A 20665-nucleotide genomic window follows, 5' to 3' on the forward strand; every position below is an offset into this window, starting at 1 on the left:
CATTTCAGAGATACTGCTTGCTTGCAGCTTCATTTATTTATATTTATATAAATGATTTTCCATAATGCATTTCATGACCTACAGTGTCATGAAATGCATGAAATCATTGCCGATATGGTGAAATAGCGTCATTGGCACATTGCAGGACACACAACATTACTTTCATATGAAAGTATTGTTAATGTAGTGTATGTTAAGCCTTGCCTCTACTTCTGCCTCTGCCCGGATGGGTGCTGTGAAAGATTACGTAATGCCATAAGGTGGCACAGGGGATGGCACAGCACTGTGTATAAAACAACTGGACAATGCAGAGAAGGTGGGGGGGAATGCGTTTGACAGAGGAGGACAGTCATGAGGGCTTCTCTAGACATACACCTGCTTTTAAACTTGATATTGTTCTCTTCCTTTTCCGCTTTATCTTCCTCATCTTCCTCTTCTTGTGGCTTACAGGCACGGTTTAATCTCAACAGAATGTACAAGGCTGGGGACTTGGTTCTGGGTGCCGTGATTGATATCCACCTCTCCTCTGTCTTCCCTGATCTGTCTTTCACTTCCGAGCAACAGGACCACATTTGTTATGGGTGAGTATCACATACAATAGAAAGCAAGAGAACAGAGACCTTGTTTTGATGTATAGGATTAATAGGAAATTATGAGTTGATGTTGTATAATTCTATAAACATAAATGTGCAAGGTTACAGTGGCATTTTGTGTGTTAGTTTCTACATTGACGGGTTCAGAAGAGCCCAGACCATGGCTTTTGCCATTACAGAGATCAACAGAAACCCCAGCCTGCTACCCAATGTGACTCTGGGGTATATTCTCTATGATACCTGTTACACGCTTGGAGTTGGATACCGTGCGGCGTTGTCATTGATCAGTGGGAGAGAGGAGCAGTTTCAACTGGATGAGAGCTGTGTTGGCTCTCCTCCAGTGCTCGGAATTATGGGCGGTTGTTCCTCTTCACATTCTATTGCAATCTCTAGTGTATTAGGTTTGTACAAAGTGCCCTTGGTAAGTTGCTTACTTGAACCCTGTTTCAATATCACCTATTTGATGTATTGATTTGGGTAATTTGGTTATTTTTCATATTATGATGTACAATGTATATTCATTTGTATGTTTAAAACTTGAAAGACATAGAACATATTTACTTGCAGGCAGGACATGTGAGCGGAGAAGGCAGATTTTTAATGTAGGTTTTCTTAAGGTCAGAGTGCATTGCATCTGTGTTCCAGGTTTGATTCACCCTGGACTTCTCTCTCTAAGTCGTCCTCAGACGAGCCCAAACCTAGACCTGAGAGTAGCAATGTTCATTTCAACATTTCTATGTAGTTTTAGTCATATTCTTTTGAATGAAATTCCATTTAGTTTTAGTGATATTTTAGTCATCTGAAATGTTTTAGTTATAGTCTAGTTTTAGTTGACTAGATACCATAAGATTTTAGTTGACTAAATCTACAGTTGATTTAGTCGACTATAATGTATTTTGGCCGGCCGTGTTGGCGTTGAAATGCCTGATTCTTTTCGGAGAGTGACACCTGCACATAACAAGGCATAAAAGGACTGGATTTGTTGACGAAATTGTCAGTACATTTAGTCATAGTTTTAGTCATCATAGCTTAGTTTTTATTTTGTTTTTGTCAGTGAAAAAAGTAGTCGACGAATATTTTTCGTCATAGTTTTAGTCGACGAATATTTTTCGTCATAGTTTTAGTCGACGAAATTAACACTGGAAAGTAGGAATTCTAAGGCCCTGAGTCCGCCTGGTCTCGTGGTCACATATAATGTCTTTATATTCAGAATGTTATTATGTATTATAACATTTTAACATTAGAGAGAGAGAGAGAGAGAGAGAGAGAGAGAGAGAGCAAAAGTACAATTATGTATTCATTTATTTATTTGTTTGTTTATAAATTAGATTTTAGATAATCATCTCAATGCATCTCAGTCAACACCTGTCCATGTACTGTACATGTGACATGTGACACACGTGTTTTCTTTTCTGCAACCATACATACTTTCAACCAACTTGGCATGTCATAATCGGCGAACATTTAATATTTTATTTGTATGTATTTGTTTATTTGTTAATAGTGAAAATAGCAGATCTACAGGTGACACTTTGTGAGCTTGTAGATCGGTATTTAAGCTATTTTTTAAAATAAGCTTTAAATAAGGCTTAAGTGGTAACTTTTCTTTGCCACTCCCTGTTTTTTTTGGTTGTTTTATTAGAGTGACAGGTTGAGTGGTGCATGAGAACAGCCTCGTCATTCCTCACTCCACTCACATGCTTTGCTTGCAGGGGAAATTTGTAGAATAACAAGAAGTTGTATATTTCATAAGAGATATTAGTAAAACTGTATATTAAGGTTGTGCCTATAATGCATTACAAGTGCTATTATAAGACATTATAATCCGCTTATAACATTTATAATTTTTCATGCATAACCACTTTTTAATTAAGTATTTTAAATGCTGGTCATAATGCATTATAAGCTCGGCAGAACAGCACAACTACCAGGTAACACTTAAACTACTTAAAGGTGGGGTCTATAATGCATTATAATCACATTTATAACGCACTTATAAGACTTCATAACACTCGTTATAAATGTTTATAAATTATGCAGAACAACTAATAACAAATACAAAAAAATTACAGACTGTTCCAATGAGCTTATAAGTTGTCACATGATTATAAAACATTTAGAACAAGTGTTATAATGCCTTATAAGCACATTATAATGCATTATAAATATGCTTATAATGCATTATCCATTCAACCTTAATATACAGTGTTACTGGGATGTTTTGTATCTTTTTTTCAGATAAGTTCCTATGCCATGTGCTCCTGCCTGAGCGACCGGAATCAGTACCCTTCTTTCTTCAGAACAGTCATAAGTAATACCATCCAGGTGAACTTCTAAGTAGTACATGTTCCACACACTTCCTCTATGAGTGTAATTGATATTGCCGGTCGCATATCACACCTCTCATTTTGCTTATCTGCATTACTACTGGAGCCTAACTTTTATTGATCGCAGGGGAAATCAGTTGGTCAATGATTTACCACTATGTGAATAATCCAGTTTAACCTATTACGACTTGAGGCCGGTTCTAAAAATGCCTTCTAAATCCTAACAGTTTTCTGAAAAACATATGCTTCTATATCAATGGTGCTGAAACTTTTTCATGTCAAGGACACCCAAAATAATATGTATTTGGCCTCGGACACCCCATCTCAAAATATTTTGTTCCAGCGACCCCCAGAAGCAAATTTGTGTTAAAAATGATTGCTTTTAAAATGTATATATATTCAAAGATTTGCACACATTTTCACGATTTTTCCAAAATAGCAGATCTACAAGCTCATAGCGCGGCATGAAGTGACGCACTGTGAGCTTGTATATCGGCTATCTTTGAATAACTAACGCTAAAATCTAAAATGACACAGATGCTTTCTTGGTTTTAATGGGTTAAGCACTTATCCATCCATTCTATATCCATTCAGGTGCGATCTATGCTCCAGATTATGAGACGGTTCGAGTGGACCTGGGTTGGATTCTTGTTTATTGATGACGCCTATGGCAACGATGCAGCCCAAATCTTCCGGTCTGAGCTGGCCCAGTCCGGTTGGGGTTGCCTGGCATATTTGGAGGCTCTGCCCTGGGACAGTGACCCGGCTGAACTCCAGAGGATTGTCACTGTGATGAGGACGTCCACAGCTCGCGTGGTCGCTGTAGTTGCGTATGGGATCCCTTTGATTAAACTCATGGACGAGGTTCGGGTTACAATCTAATTAACCTATAATTAAATTAACCTATTATTTGATAGTTTACAGAAGACTGTATTATCATTATTATTATGATGATGATGATGATGATGATGATGGTGGTGGTGGTGACGGTGTTGGTGCATGGTTGTTGTTGTTGTTGTATTTTGCATTTGATCACAATCAACAGGTGGTGAAGCAGAAGGTGATAGGTTTGCAGTGGATAGCTGATGTGGCCTTCGTAGAACAGCCAAAGCTCCAGACTCCTCGCTACATGCCCTACCTGAGAGGCACCCTGGGTATTGCAGTTCGTCGTGGAGAGATACCAGGCCTCAAAGACTTCTTGTTGAAAACACATCCTGAAAATGACTTTGAGAACAACCATGCAAATATTATAGTGTGTCATTTGTTTAATTTCAACCATCTTTATTGTTACATCTTGTGTACAGGTACATAAGAGTTTCAGGGCTTGGGGGCGAGGTCATTAGCGTTTCTCAAGCTTTACTTTGGCTAGTTGGTTCAAGTGTCTGATTATCCTGGGGAAGAAGCTCTTTATCAATCTACTGCCGGTGGCCATGTCACTTTCCATGTGGCATCTTCTGAAACAATCTGTTGCTGGGGTGACTGCGATCTTTGATGATTCTGCGAGCTTTGCTTATACAGCATTCATCATACTGTATGAGTCTTAGTCAAAGGGAAGAACACATCCGCTGATGCATTCGGCTGTCCACAAGATTTAGTATTTAAGCTGCATTTTCAATCTGATGTTTAGATATTCACAAGGTGTTATACATGTCTGTTATGTATTTATTTTGTTTCTTAAGGTGAGGCAGTTTTGGGAGCACACATTTCGGTGTAAATTTGCACCCCTTCCGTCAGAGTGGGTTCATGCTGGTGGAAGGGTTTGTACTGGACAAGAGGACCTGGGAACAGCAGAAACAACCCTGTTGGATGTGTCTAACCTCAGGCCAGAGTATAATGTGTATAAGAATGTGTATGCTGTGGCCCATGCCCTCCATGACATGTTGCAATGTGTGCCAGGAAGAGGGCCTTTCATTGGGCACAGCTGTGCGAGTTTGCAGACAATACAGCCATGGCAGGTGTGATATTAAGACAGTTTACTAGAATTTCCATTTGGATTTATTTTTGAATAATAATGATTATGTAAATGATGATGATATTGGTACAAAGCATGGGAGATTCCCCAATGCCCTGAGGTTGGGTCAAAATATATTTGTTGCTCTTCATAATTTTGTTCATCTCCATCTCTAGCTTGTGTATTACCTGGAAAAGATCAACTTCAACACATCATTTGGTGATCAAGTATCATTTGATGAGAATGGTGATGCCGTACCAATCTGTGATATAATGAACTGGGTGTGGCTCCCTGATGGAAGCATAAAAGTTCAGTATGTAGGTTTGTACAAAAAGTCACCCTCCGCAGGTGAAGAGCTCATTCTTGATGAAGAAGGAATCTTCTGGAACTTTGAAACCAAAAAGGTCACTTTGGCTTTCTATAATAATTTATGTTGAGCTCATATGTGCATGTAATTTAGTTTGGACTGAAATTGATCATTGTTACCTTCCTCTGTAGCCGCTTCGGTCAGTGTGTAGTGAGAGCTGTTCCCCTGGAACCCGTGTGGCCAGAAGGAAAGGGGAACCTGTCTGCTGCTTTGACTGTATTGCTTGTTCAGAGGGAGAGATCAGCAATGAGACTGGTAGGTTTACATGATACATGTACAGTAGATTATCTTTAAGCTGATACTGTACTTGTATGTCCCTTTAACCTTACCCTCTTTGTTAGACTCTACGGAATGCACCAGTTGTCCAGAGGACTTCTGGTCCAGTCCCCAGCGTGACCACTGTGTCCCTAAGAGCGTGGAGTTCCTCTCCTTCCGTGAGGCCCTGGGTATCTCCTTGACAACCATCTCATTGCTAGGCACACTTACGTGTGCCAATGTCATGGGAATCTTCATCTATCATCGAGACACGCCCATGGTACGCGCCAACAACTCAGAACTCAGCTTCCAACTTTTGCTGTCACTCAAACTGTGTTTCTTGTGCTCACTTCTGTTCATTGGCCGTCCCAGGCTCTGGACTTGTCAGCTGAGGCATGCAGTATTTGGGATCAGCTTTGTGCTGTGTGTCTCGTGTATCCTGGTAAAGACTATGGTGGTGTTGGCTGTGTTCAAGGCCTCCAAGCCTGGGGGTGCAGACATTATGAAGTTTTTCGGTGCTATGCAGCAGAGAGGAACAGTTCTGGCTCTTACTTCCATCCAGGCAACAATCTGCATAGCCTGGCTTGTGTCTGCCTCACCAACTCCTCGTAAAAACAAACAATACAACAGCGATAAGATAGTCTATGAGTGTGATGTGGGATCAACAGTTGGTTTTTCAGTGTTACTAGGTTACATTGGTTTACTGGCACTCCTCAGCTTCGTCCTAGCATTCATGGCAAGGAATCTACCAGACAACTTCAATGAAGCCAAGTTAATCACTTTCAGCATGTTGATCTTCTGTGCCGTGTGGATAGCCTTCATCCCAGCATATATCAGCTCTCCAGGCAAATATGCAGATGTAGTGGAGGTATTTGCTATTTTAGCTTCTAGTTTTGGCCTTTTGGTGGTGCTGTTTGGACCAAAGTGTTATATAATACTTTTGAAACCTGAGAGGAACACCAAGAAGTCTATCATGGGTCGAGATGCCACCAAGATGTAGAAGCAGAAATTCAATCATATACATTGTATGTGTATTTTATAACAATAGGTTTATATTGATATACATTATGATATTTGATTTGTGATAGTTAGTAATACTTTTAATTTTACCATATTAAACCAAATCGAGTCAGAGATGCAAACATCTATTATCCATCATAAATAAAGTTGGTGAAAAGTTGATTACCCTACCATAAAGAAGTATGGCGATTTTAGACCTATATAGACAAAAAGGAAAATGTGCATCTCTTGATTCTCTGCGGGTCTGTGAGAGGCAAATAATGTACATTGGCAAATGTATACCCATTAGCTATTATTTTCTAACAGCATTCATTTTGAAGGTCTTTATAGGCGTTTCAATGGGTTAAAGCTGCTTTTTTTGTGATATTTTCATGGTCAAAAGACTTGAAAACAGTATTCTCTGTAAGGTTTCATAACACTATCAACTAATGTGGTGTTGGCATGTGACAGCCATTCTTGTAGATTTCTTTAAAGGTTTCATGACGTTCAGTTTTACCACACATTAAAAGTCTCTGTCATGGTCCTTCAAACGTGCATAGAAAGTTTTAACAAAAAATTCCACTCCATTGATCCATGGCAGGTGTTTTTCTCTCACATTTCTAAAGCCTTTTCAACTGCAATGAAAAAATAAATCTTTGCCTGCGGGTGTCGCTGGTGAGGGATTTTGCCTGTCAATCATCGCCTCTGCTCCGCCACCCCCCCCAAATGAAAGGATAGGGAAGGGGAGGGGCGAGGAGGACAGTGGGCGGGATTAATCGGCTGTGACCTCACTGCCGAAGGGCCAAGCTCAGATTACTTTTCAGCCTAATTATTCAGAAAACCCCAGACCACAGAAAATCCACTGAATGTTCAAAGTTCAGATTTTTTGGGTGTAATTGAGGTCATAAAACCCCCCAAAAAACATTTAAAAAAAAAAAAAAGTGAAAATGAATGTCATAGAACCTTTAAAGCATTTAACTGCTGACCCAACTCTAAGCTCCCTTGACGCTCACTCCTCCCATTGATTGATTGAATACTTTATTAACAAGTTTGTTAACAGCACAGGTTGGAGAGTCAAAGGTGTTAAAACAATAACACAAAAAGCCCCAGGGAGCTTGTTTCCATTGGGGTCCATTGTACTTAATTCATCAATAATACATCATAATACTGTACATATAATACAAAACAATACAAATACAATACAATAAATGTTGGAATAAAATTCAGTAGAATCACAAGGTATATTTACAGAGATAGGAGAGGCGGGGGGCAGAGGATTCTACTATCAAGGTGTTCAAAGAGTTAAACTATGCTCAATTTCATTTTAAGGTCAGCCATTCTTTTAGGTTAGTTTTGAGTTTGGGTAGGGAGTCGAGACCCTTAAAGTATTTTGGTAGGTCAGTCCACATTTTGGAGGCAACGTAGTAGTAGTTTTCCCCTTGTTTGAGCTGATTTTTTTGGAGAGCAAGGTTAGATCAGCTCCTTCTGGTGTTATTCCCATGGGCATCACTGACTTTAGAGAAGTAGTTTGACAGGTATCTCGGCACTGATCCTCTGAGTATCTAGACCCATTGAGAGATGCAGTGAGCATTCTGTCTTCTACCTTGAGCCAACCCAGACTAGCAAAGTGTACTGGAAGAAGGTGAGTCCTGGGGGAGAGGCCTAGTAGTCTATCCGTTTGTTTTGAGGTCTATAGTTTCTGTAGAGAGGATGTTAGTGAATTGTGATGTGCAAGCATAGTCGAAATGACAATGAATGAGGGCTCCAGCTAGAGTCCTCATTGCCTCATAGCCTTGCTTCCAACTATAGTAGGCTATCCAGTGCATCTACAGACCCGTTTTGAAGCCTGTAGTTAAGCAAATTCAAAATGACCATCTTGGATTTCCTGTTGCGAATAATCTAATGCTATTGGGTGGAAGGGGAGCGGGGGTGGGCCTTCACTCGATAGAACCGATAGAAGCACCCTTTTCATAATTAATTATAATAATTAATGGGGGTACTGGCACCTGACATAGGGGGGTTTTCCGCGTTGAATGGGAAACATGGCCACAGGCTGACTAAATAAGCAATTTAAGCGGTTGTTTCGTGCTGGACCAAAAAGTTAGGGTTCCGGAACATCCTCAAACATCTGTACAGTTTGGACACTACCATTCGTTTTTGGATACGAAAAGACCCTTTGCGGCCGTTCCACCGATTCCGGTAGAGCTCGCAGTGGAACCTCAGTAAGAGGTTCGTAATGTGGCTAGGGCAAAACAGCAGAAGCATGCTCCATACAACTCCACACTTTTGCACAAAAATCACACAATATTCTGGCTAAACAATAGCTGCTTTCCATACCGTTACTGTACTTGCACGATGTACAGTTAAAATTAAACTAATTATTACCCAATACTTATGCAGATCACTTCTGCATGTGCTGCAACGTCAAAATCGTCAACGTCAAACTTTTACACAACAGATCTACAAGCTCACAGTGCATCGCGCGAGCGGCGCGTTGTGAGCTTGAAAATCTGTTATTTTTTCTCACCGAGCAGAGAGTGGCCGTATTGCCAGATTCTATGAGTGAAATAAGCCCAAAATTGCTTATAATAGGCAGGCCTGGCAACACTGATTCTACCAGGTTCCAGTGTTGCCACAGACACAATCTGGGAACCCATCGCCAAATAAAAAGGAAAAACAGCGCCCTCTGCTGTTTTTTACTTATTCATTTGGCTCTGGGCGGAGCTGAACGGATGACCCGTGCTCAGGGAAACAGGGGTTTTGGTCTGCCTTCACTCAGCCTTTCACTTCCGGTGGTGCGACTAGTTTTTCATTCCCACTAACAATATTTCTCCACGGAACACTAACACCATTTCTCCCAAAGAACTATGATGAAAGAGCAATTTAAAATGTTACTAACTTTCTGTGGTTTTGTCGGCTTTGAGGACGCTATTGTTAAATGAGTTTCGGTTTGTTTCCAGTGGGGAACGAACGGCACACATAAGTCCCGCCCACTACATTTGATTGGGTAAAGCGTGGCTTGCTTCCTGATCTGATGGCACGCCCACTTGTAGCCAATGTGCACGGGTTGTCAACACACTACCGACAGATTCAAGCGCAGAGCAGAATCTGTTCTTGAGAGATTACCACAGACTGTGGTAACCTCCTCTGCTGTGACAACCTCCTCTGTTGTCACAGGGGAGAGTTTAAAATCATCTTTGTGTACACATAATATACGTCACAATTTTGCAAAACAATTTAGCAAAACAGCTCTACAAGCTAACAGAGAAACAACAACACGGCCGGATCAAATCAATGGCAGTTTATCGTCTAATGTGCGAACATATGGTGGACATGGAACAAAACATCACAGACACAATTAACTTCAGGTTTCACCTCGCTCTGTTGTTCTCTAAACACAACAGCCATGGGACCACGTGCGTGTGTGTGTGTGTGTGTGTGTGTGTGTGTGTGTGTGCGCACACGCACGCGCATCTCTTACTGTGTGTGTGTGTGTGTGTGTGTGTGTGTGTGTGTGTGTGTGTGTGTGTGTGTGTGTGTGTGTGTGTGTGTGTGTGTGTGTGTGTGTGTGTGTGTGTGTGTGTGTGTATCGTCAAGGCTTACTCGCGCTGCGGCGACACAAGCATTCCACTGTTGTGTTGACCAGAAGTCATGCTACGAACAGCACGTTGACTGGACAAGCACTATTTTCTTATACAAAGTAATCATCATGTCACGGAGAAACCGAACACCAACATCATGCGCTTGCATCGCACTACAGCTACAGAAACAGGTCGTCATTATGTCAACATGTACATGTATGTGCGTTTGCGCGCAGATCCGTACACACACACACACACACACACACACACACACACACACACATACTGTACACACAGTGCGTTGCCTGGCTGCGATGTGTGCGAAATGAAGCCTAGACGTGAAGTGTGTACAATTGATTCATGTAAACTACAATGGTGAGCTCCTCCTCAGTGCAGATCTCCGCCAATCTCCGCCTGGCCGGGTTGCCCGCAAACTTTGGCAGGCAGTGCAGTCATAGCCACTTGAAATGGGAAAAAATCGTAACTTTTCAAAGAATGTTAACTAATCTTCTGAAAGAAGAATTTGAAAATGTAAATGACAGTTGATCACACCTTACACCTTTTATTCTTCTACATTCTTATTTGTTATTTCTAATTATTATTCAAATAAAAGTTACTCATAATAATAATACAATACACTAATCTTATATTAAAATTGCCTTAAGGGAGGACAGGCGGGCGGGTGGACCACGCCATCACACTCATGTCACCATGACTCAGCCATAACCATATATACTAAGGAATTCCCAAAGCAGCTACGTCCAACTATGGAGTGTGTTGTCTAACCTCAATGTTTCATCATGGAATCAAAAATATCATGGCTCGATATTTGGCCACAAAGGGGGCCATGTCCATATATGGCCATGTACTAATTACATCCAGGATCTCGATTCATTCCCATGAAAGGGACTGCCAGATACAGAGATCTCCATATATGCCCATAAAACGGACAAGAAATGACAGATAGAGATCTCCATATATGGCCATATCAGTTGGATCACTGGTGCAACGTGGATGTGTGCTCCAAGGTGGACACTAAGTCACGCAAGATGTGAGGGCAGCAAAGCGGCCCAAACTTCTAGTTGACTTAATTAATGGAATGAAAATTCTTCTGCAACCAGCAGGAGGGGAAATAGTGAACTGCAGCATTTTTATTATTTCCGCATTGGCTTTTTTTTTTTTTTTTCCAACCTTGGATACTTGCTGCCTGGAAACCACATTAAAATGTGAGAGTTTTATTAAAGGAAGTACTTTGTGACTTTCTTCTTCTACAATTAATGTGTCATGAGGTGTGTGTGTGTTATTAGTCCAGTAATATTGGCACTTGACCTCCCACTAATTGCAACAAAAACAAACTCAACTGATTTTGTGTCCTAAATATGTCCTGAATGAGAGGAAAAAAGTCGCAAGGAATTGCATGTAGGGAAATTTCAAAATGGCCGCCATCCACACTGTTATTACACATACAATTATATATCTTGAAAACCGAACACTGTATGAAGTCGACATTTGGCAGGTGTGTTGCTGAGGACCCAGAGAAATGCAGTATCAAGTTTGAACTTGTTTGGATGAGCGGTTCTTAAGAAAGCTGCAATTAAGTGGCCCATTCTAAACAGGCATATTAAGTATAGGCATTCTATGGATAATAAGGGGTTAACATAGGACAAATTGCAACAGAAACTCTTTCAACTTTTTTTGTTTCATAAATATGTTAGTTATAACATATCAAAAGTCCTAAGAAATCCCAGTGGTGGAACATATTGAAAAATGCTTAAATAGGTGATGTGCTGATGTCACAATTTCCCATTGACGCCCATGTTAAAACATATTTAAGCATGTTTCCTTGTCTAATTTCCACACAAAATGTTCAATACTGTCCACTATCAACCAGAAACGGTGTTGGATGCATTACAGTGCTTGTTTAAAAAAAAGAAGAAACAACTAATCTTAACCCTTCAAGTACCATTTCTGTATGTTATGCATTTGTATGCACTCGGTTTTCATGTTCATTTCATATACATTCTTATGTGAAGCACTGCACATGTGATTTTGTTGTGAAGATACCATCTTCTCTGTTGCGAAGATGGTATGCCGCCGACACTGTCTTGCCAATGCTGAGCTACAAACGCCACCTGCGGAGGTAGGCTACCATGGTGCCAATGTCTTGGTTGAGACCGTCTTCCATCACCTTCAATTATAATTAGACTTATTTGATCCCGTGGGAGAAATTAAGTTTCAGAAGTGTTCAGTGTATTGTCATCGGGACACATCAACAACTTGGCAGGGCCGGGAATCGAACTTGAGACCATCTGCTTCTGAGGCTGGCTCTCTACCCATTCAGCTATGGCCATCCTGTTGGTCTTTGCTTCCATGTTAGTCATCTCAGCATGATGGCTAGGTCGTCCACATAACCATATTTTTTTCATGTTGTAAATGGTAAACGGTAAATGGTGCATTTGTATAGCCGCGCTTTCATCCAAAGCACTTTACATAGATTGTGCATTACATTCACCCACACATGGCGGAGGAAACCATGCAAGGCACCAACCTGCTCATCGGGAGCAATTAGGGGTTCAGCGTCTTGCTCAAGGACACTTCGACACTAACTCTGGGGGAGCCCCCCAGCCCGGGATCGAACTGGGAACCTTGCGGTTTCCAGTTCACTCTACCCCGGCCACTCTACCCCTGAGCCACTGCCGCCCCATGTTGTATCTGGTAGGTCATAGATGTAGATGTTACAGCATTGAGGAGAGAACACACCCTTACGGAATACCATTCCTCAGTCATCTGAGCCAGCTGTGCTGGCCATTACTGGTCTGTAGAGCGAAGCTGCGGTTTGACAGCATCTCCATGATGAAGTTCACCATATTTCGATCAGGGATTGTCCTCCGAAACCTCAGGTGGAATTCACAGTGCCAGACAGTGCCAGACTATTTTCGGATTTAGTAATACAAAAAAAAAAAAATCAAAGTTCTGAAAACATTTTTAATTCACTTCATAATAATAATATTAATAATATTAATAACTTTATTTCACTTTCATACAGAAAATGCAGCTTAAAGTGCTTCACATAAAAATGTATATGAAATGAACATTAGTTCATAACAATGCATAAAATGCAGCAATAGCACTCGAAGGGTTAAGGCTTTTTTTCTTTTTCTTTTTACAAGCGCTGTACTACATCCAACAGTTTCTGGTTGATAGTGGGCAGTATTTAACCTTTTTTGTGGAAATTAGACAAGAAAACATGCTCAAATCCTTTTTTAACATGGGCGTCAATGGGAAATTGTGACATCACCTATTTAAGCATTTTGACATTCTGTAGTGTGATATTGTGTGCGCATAATTTAATTGAGTTGTTTGATCAGTACTTGATCAGTTGTGTGATTATGTGATCATAATAAATTCTTGTCACTGATATTCTGTATCCTTGTTTTGCTACAAGGAACAAATACAGCATAGTCAAATCTAGCAGAAAGGACCAAAAAGCGTTATACTTACAGGTCATTTTCAAAACTTTCCCTTCATACGATTCCTTGCGACTTTTTTTCTGTGATTCAGGACATATTGAGGATACAAAATCAGCTGAGTTTGGTTTTGTTGCAATTAGTGGGAGGTTGACCCCCATTTTGACCTAAAATGCCTGGACTATATGTGTTGTAACCAATGTGTATGTGTCACATCAGCGTGATAGAGAGGGGTAGTTGTGGTGCTGCCCCCTCTCCATTTCCTCATTTAAGACAGTAGGTTTGGTGTTTGGTGAGCAGCGTCGCACATAAAGGTAGCACTTTACAATAATGACCCGTTGTAAAGCATTTATAAACGTTTATAAGCAGTTTGTAGACTATTAACAAATAATTAACAACCTGTTTGTTGACATTTGTAAATTATTACTAAAACCTTTATAACCACAGTTACAAATCATTTATAAGGTATTAGTAAGTAGTGAACTATTCAGGAATAAGCCATTTATATACATCTGTAAAGTATTATTAAATCATTTGTAACTGATGTTATATAATATATACAAGCTATTTGTAGATAAAGAAAACCATTTATATACATTGGTTTATAATGATATTGTAGAACATTTAAGAATCATTTAAACATTATTTAAAACACATTAAAACATTATTTATACTCAATTTTGTTCATCATTAAATAATGTAATTTAATGTGTAGGAAATCATTTGGAAATGATTCATATAGTGGTATAAATGTAGTTTTTAGGGAGTTTTTTTCATGTTTAGCAAATGATGCGTAAGACATTCGTAAAGAGTATGTAAACCATTTGCAGACGTTATCATGGGCCTGAGCCTAGTTGCTTCTTTTGGGCTTGTTTTCATAGACCTGGCCGCTTGTTTTTTTTGTGCAAAATCTGGCAACACACTGATTACCTGCATTACACCTGCAGTAGCCTACTAGGGAGGAAGTGAACAGTGATGCAGTTGCAGACTGGACAGAAATATGTCTAATTCATGTTTTATGTGTTTTAACTGTCTTGTTGCAGGTGATCGAGGTAATATAAAATGGCTAATCTTACAGACATGAAGTAGCATTATGACCAGGGGGTATTTTGATGGTGGCCGTTTGGCTCCACAATGTTTGTTTTGCTGTTTAGGCTAGTAATGTCCTCCATGCTTAGCAGTTTAGCTTAGCAGCTAAAGCTAACTTGCACTGGGAGGTGGTGACTGCGCTCCAAGCTGCTACTCTGTGATTCTGTTGTGATGAATTTCTTTGTATAAATGTTAGTGTGTGTGTCCAAGAGTTGTTACATTTTATATCTTAATAAATTGTTTTATACTTTTATACTCTATAACGTTACTTCTGCCACTTCTTGATGTCACATGTTTTACTAATCATTGTTAAACATGACATAATAATGCATCTTCACTTTACAACAAGGCACATGATAACGTTTGCAAATGGTCTACATACTCTTTACGAATGTCTTACGAATCATTTATTAAACATGAAAGATAATTCAAGTAATTGTTTGGTGTCTGTATTAATGAAAGCCAGGTAGTTTGCAACAGGTAAGGAGAAAGTCACATTAACAGACAGTTGTAAATGATGAACGGTCTTCACTTTACTATAGGGCACATAATAACATGTACTAAGGATTTATAGATATTTTAGGAACGTTTTGCAAAGCATATGTTAAACATGAACAAACACATTAACAGACAGTTGTAAATGATGAACTGTCTTCACTTTACTATAGGGCACATAATAACATGTACTAAGGATTTATAGATATTTTAGGATTTTTTACAAAGCATATGTTAAACATGAACAAACACATTAACAGACAGTTGTAAATGATGAACTGTCTTCACTTTACTATAGGGCACATAATAACATGTACGAAGGATTTATAGATATTTTAGGATTTTTTTACAAAGCATATGTTAAACATGAACAAACACATTAACAGACAGTTGTAAATGATGAACTGTCTTCACTTTACTATAGGGCACATAATAACATGTACTAAGGATTTATAGATATTTTAGGAATGTTTTACAAAGCATATGTTAAACATGAATAAAACACATTTCCCAAATTACCGACAAGTAAAATTAATCATGTGGAATTAATGATCTGCAGATAATTTTTAAATATGTAATAATTGCTTAGAAATGGTTTGTTGTTCATGCCTTGGGCTAGAACAAAGATTTAACACATGATTTAATACATGTTTAAAGAGATGTCCTATAACCACGAAAAAACTCAATTTATACCACTTTATAAATAATTTACAAATGATTTCCTACAATTTAAATGACATTATTTATGATGAACAAACTCGAGTATAATTAATGTTTTAATGTGCTTTAAATAATGATTAAATGATTGTTAAATATTCTACAATGTAACCTCACAAACACTATGCCTAACCCTAACCTTAACTCTAACCCTAACCTCGTTATTTTTCATGCTGCTTTTTTTTGTACATAGTGGTATTTTTTCTCTGTATTTTATGTTGATTTGAACTGTTTGGTTGCTACTATATATGTCTATGAAATTAATTCAAGGACCCCAACGGAAACAAGTCCGCAAGGACTTTTTTGGTTGGACCTTTTAGACAAAAGTATTATAAATGTAACTGTGTTGTTTTACATTCTTTTGCCTAATAAAAATTTCAATCAATCAATCAATCAATCAATCAATCAATCAATCAATCAATCAACCAATCAGAAAGTATGCTTAAACCTAACCTCATAAACCCTGTCTGCCTGGGCGAAACACCTGTTGAGTCACTATTTCATCACCCCTAGGCCAGATGTCATCAGTGGTGGTAAACACACACCTGCCTTTGCTTGCCCAGCTCATGTTTAATTTGTGCCCACCTGGGTGTAGTCTGTTGTTGCCTGACAATCAGAGATTATGTCTGCCTACTGACGCATCTGGACACTTCTGAATAGAATGCAAGGTAGTTGCAAGAACACTGGCGAGAACACAAAGCTACGTCCACTGCTTTAGAAACAACAAACCAGTCATATCACCACCCCAATATGAAGGACCGCCCTCAATCCTTTCATTTTCCTAATAGTTTCTCTAGTTGAGTGAAGTATTTAGAGACTCACTGGTACTTTTCCATGTGCTGGAGCTCACAAACAACCTGTACCTCTAGGGCAGAGGTTCTCAACTTGTGGGTCGGGCCCCGAAGGGAGGTCCCTACATGATTTTGGGGGGTCCCCAGATGACTGTGAAGTGACAATTTGGACTTTTAAGACGTTTTTTAAACCAAAAAATCATAAAGTAACCAACAAACTATACTATATACAAACTGGTCAAACACTGGCCAAATAGTCAAATAATATAAGAAAATAGTCAGTCCACAAGCGAGGCGTTGTGTGCTTGTAGATTTGCTATTTTCACAATATTTATCTGTGGAACCGAGTCAAACTAAATTGAATGCCTCAACTCCTACAATTCCAAGTGCTTATAAGGGTGGGGGGTCCCCAGTTCAAATATGATTATTTTGGGTGGTCACGGCCTGAAAAAGGTTGAGAATCAATGCTCTATGGGAGACATGGGATGACAATGACTGTTTTTGCTGAAACAAACAAAATGGAAATTAGATTAGAGAAATATTTCAAATCAGGTATATAATCACAACAGTTTTAATAAATAGAGGTAGGCCTACAATACAAGCAAGGTGTCACGCACAAGGCAAGTCTACACAGCAAATTAGCAGACTAGTACTAGTATACTACTATTACCTGTAACAAGTACATTTTATAATAACTAGATTTTCAGGCCACCATGCAGCCTTCAAATCTAGTCCTATATTGCGCTGATCAGAGCAACGCTGTTAACCATTGCTGTAGCATGCCATGTGTATGCAATTGTGGTTCTTTGGTGCGACCATTCTCATGCAAGACCCCTGGTTGGTGCCACATTTGGTGTGCATTGGAGCAACGGTGCGCCTTGACAACGCGTGGCCCCAGGGGTCCCCTTGCAGCAGTAAGGTGGGTTGTACAATGTGGCCTCTGGCAACATTAAGCTGGATTGTACAATGTGTGGCCCTCAGAGACCCCTGGCAGCATTAAGCTGGGTTGTACAATGTGTGGCCCTCAGAGACCCCTGGCAGCATTAAGCTGGGTTGTACAACATGGATCCTCTGGGTCTTTGACACAGTATGCTGGGTTGTAGAATGTGGCCCCTGGTGTGACTATTGTCATCGCAGACCCCTTAACAGTGCTTTGGCAGTGCCAAGTTTGATGTGGATCAGAGCAGTCCCCTGAACAGTGTTTGTGCCAAGTTTGGTGCAGGCCGGTGGTCCAGATGTTACGTTTGTGACGTCCACGGTCGACCCACCATCTACGCAATTTTAATTTAACTAAGTTTTCAGGCCACTACGCGGCTTTCAGATCTAGTCCTACATATTGCGCTGATCAGGACTGAGGTCTTTTATATACACTGAGTAATTTTAGGTGGATCTGATTATCCTCGGATGGGGTTTGTTAGTACAACCTGTGCAAAAAACGAATGAAATGAAATGCACAGAAATGCCCCAAAAACATAAACATGGCTGACTTCCTTTTGGGGTTAGGTCATGATTCCAAGATAATTATTTTGTTAATCTGGACATGATGTGTGCGTTCCGAAGTTTGTACATGTAATGTGTTTTTTAGCATCTTTAAGCCTTCAAAACTGCAATTTATTTGTGCGTACAATAATAACTAGAAAATAAAATTTCTGAGATTTATTTTGTGCTTGCAGGTGGGTGCTGTGAAAGATTACGTAATGCCATAAGGTGGCACAGGGGATGGCACAGCACTGCGTATAAAACTTAACAACTGGACAAAGGATTTAGAGAAGGGGGAGGGTTAGACAGAGGAGGACAGTCATGAGGGCTTCTCTAGACATACACCTGCTTTTATACTTGATATTGTTCTCTTCCTTTTCCGCTTTGTCTTCCTCATCTTCCTCTTCTTGTGGCTTACAGGCACCGTTTAATCTCAACAGAATGTACAAGGCTGGGGACTTGGTTCTGGGTGCCGTAATTGATATCCACCTCTCCTCTGTCTTCCCTGATCTGTCTTTCACTTCCGAGCAACAGGACCACATTTGTTATGGGTGAGTATCACAAATACAATAGAAAGCAAGAGACCTTGTTTTGATTAATCGCAAAGGATTATTTGATGTTGTATATTTCTATAAAGATAAATGTGCAAGGTTACAGTGGCATTTTGTGTGTTAGGTTCTATATTGATGGGTTCAGAATTGCCCAGACCATGGCTTTTGCCATTACAGAGATCAACAGAAACCCCAGCCTTCTACCCAATGTGACTCTGGGGTATATTCTCTATGATACCTGTTACACGCTTGGAGTTGGATTCCGTGCAGCGTTGTCATTGATCAGTGGGAGAGAGGAGCAGTTTCAACTGGATGAGAGCTGTGTTGGCTCTCCTCCAGTGCTCGGAATTGTGGGTGGTTGCTCCTCTTCACATTCTATTGCAATCTCTAGTGTATTAGGTTTGTACAAAGTGCCCCTGGTAAGTTGCTTACTTGAACCCTGTTTCAATATCACCTATTTGATGTATTGATTTTGGTAATGTGGTTGTTTTTCAAATAAATTATGATGTACAATGTATATACATTAGTATGTTTAAAGCTTGAAAGACATAGAACATATTTAATTGCAGGCAGAACATGTGAGTGGAGCAGGGAGATTTGTAATGTAGGTTTTCTTAAGGTCAGAGTGCATTGCATCTGTGTTCCAGGTTTGATTCACCCTGGACTTCTCTCTCTAGGTCGTCCTCAGACGAGCCCAAACCTGGACCTGAGAATAGCAATGTTCATTTCAACAGTTTTATGTATGTAGTGTTAGTCATAGTCTTTTGAATTAAATTCCATTTAGTTTTAGTCATATTTTAGTCATCTGAAATGTTTTAGTTTTAGTCTAGTTTTAGTTGACTAAATACCATAAGATTTTAGTCGACTAAATCTACAGTTGATTTAGTTAACTAAAATGTATTTTGGTTCAACGGCATCCGTGATGCCGTTGAAATGCCTGATTCTTTTCGGAGAGTGACACCTGCACATAACAAGGCATAACATTACTTAGTTCTGCTGGATCTCTTCTCCAGTCTAGTCTAGTTTTTATTTGTTGACGAAATTGTCTGTACATTTAGTCATAGTTTTAGTCATCATAGCTTAGTTTTAATTTAGTTTTTGTCAGTGAAAAAAGATAGTCAACAAACTTTTTTCATCACAGTTTTCGTCGACAAAATTAACACTGGAAAGTAGGAATTCTAAGGCCCTGAGTCCGCCTGGTCTCGTGGTCACATATAATGTCTTTGTATTCAGAATGTTATTATGTGTTATAACATTTTAACATTAAACCTCATGTATGAATCACTTTGAACCATACATGATAAGGTTACAGCAATGTCAAAATACATTGAAATGTGCACACAACGCTTGTCCCTGGTTCTGTAAATTCCTGCACGTGATTCTCAGTGTTTCATCAGTCAATTAAAGGTTAGCATTTGACACAGAGATAGAGAGAGAGAGAGAGAGATAGAGAGAGAGAGAGAGAGAGAGAGAGGGCAACAGTACAATTATGTTACATAAGATCTTGGATGGCATGCATCCAAGGTGCTTAACGGTGCAGTGTGTATTCATTTATTTATTTGTTTATTATTGTTATTATTAACAGATTTTAGATAATCATCTCAATGCATCTCAGTCGACGCCCGTCCATCTACTGTACATGTGACATGTGACACACGTGTTTTCTTTTCTGCAACCATGCATACTTTCAACCAACTTGGTGTCCCAATTTTGGGCATGTCATAATCAGCGAATCTGTTCAAAATGTGTTTTTTATTTGTAGGCCTATTTATTTGTTCATTTGTTAATAGTGAAAATAGCAGCTCTACAAGTGACACTTTGTGAGCTTGTAGATCGGCTATTTAAGCTATTTTTTAAATAAGCTTTAAATAAGGCTTAAGCGGTAACTTTTATTTGCCACTCCCTATTTTTTTTATTACACCACTGGCGGTGAGTGATGTTGAGCAGAGTGACAGGTTGAGTGGAGCATGAGAACAGCCTGTCATTCCTCACTCACAGATGTC

The 20665-nt window shown here is 39.6% G+C and overlaps 2 protein-coding genes across 2 annotated transcripts in view; one reads left to right on the forward strand and one right to left on the reverse strand.

Moving 5' to 3' along the window:
• Positions 1–226: 226 nt before the first annotated feature.
• On the forward strand, positions 227–6493 carry LOC308088284 (extracellular calcium-sensing receptor-like; the record flags this gene model as incomplete). The annotated part of the gene is made up of 10 exons (XM_080432685.1): positions 227–247; positions 451–581; positions 720–1014; positions 2832–2918; positions 3515–3784; positions 3966–4074; positions 4694–4875; positions 5048–5152; positions 5370–5493; positions 5580–6493. The coding sequence occupies 10 exons, from the start codon at positions 227–229 to the stop codon at positions 6491–6493; spliced, it is 2238 nt and encodes a 745-aa protein (XP_080288811.1).
• The window catches only part of LOC308089392 (major facilitator superfamily domain-containing protein 6-A-like), a 278032-nt gene continuing 259507 nt past the window's right edge, over positions 2141–20665 (reverse strand). The window contains exon 15 of the transcript XR_013933497.1: positions 2141–2152. The gene's annotated coding sequence lies outside the window, so the exon portion shown is untranslated. The remainder of the gene's footprint in view (positions 2153–20665) is intronic.

This window comes from Gymnoscopelus braueri (genome assembly GCF_963280865.1).
Source record: "Gymnoscopelus braueri genome assembly, chromosome: 7".
In the NCBI taxonomy this organism is placed as follows: domain Eukaryota; kingdom Metazoa; phylum Chordata; class Actinopteri; order Myctophiformes; family Myctophidae; genus Gymnoscopelus; species Gymnoscopelus braueri.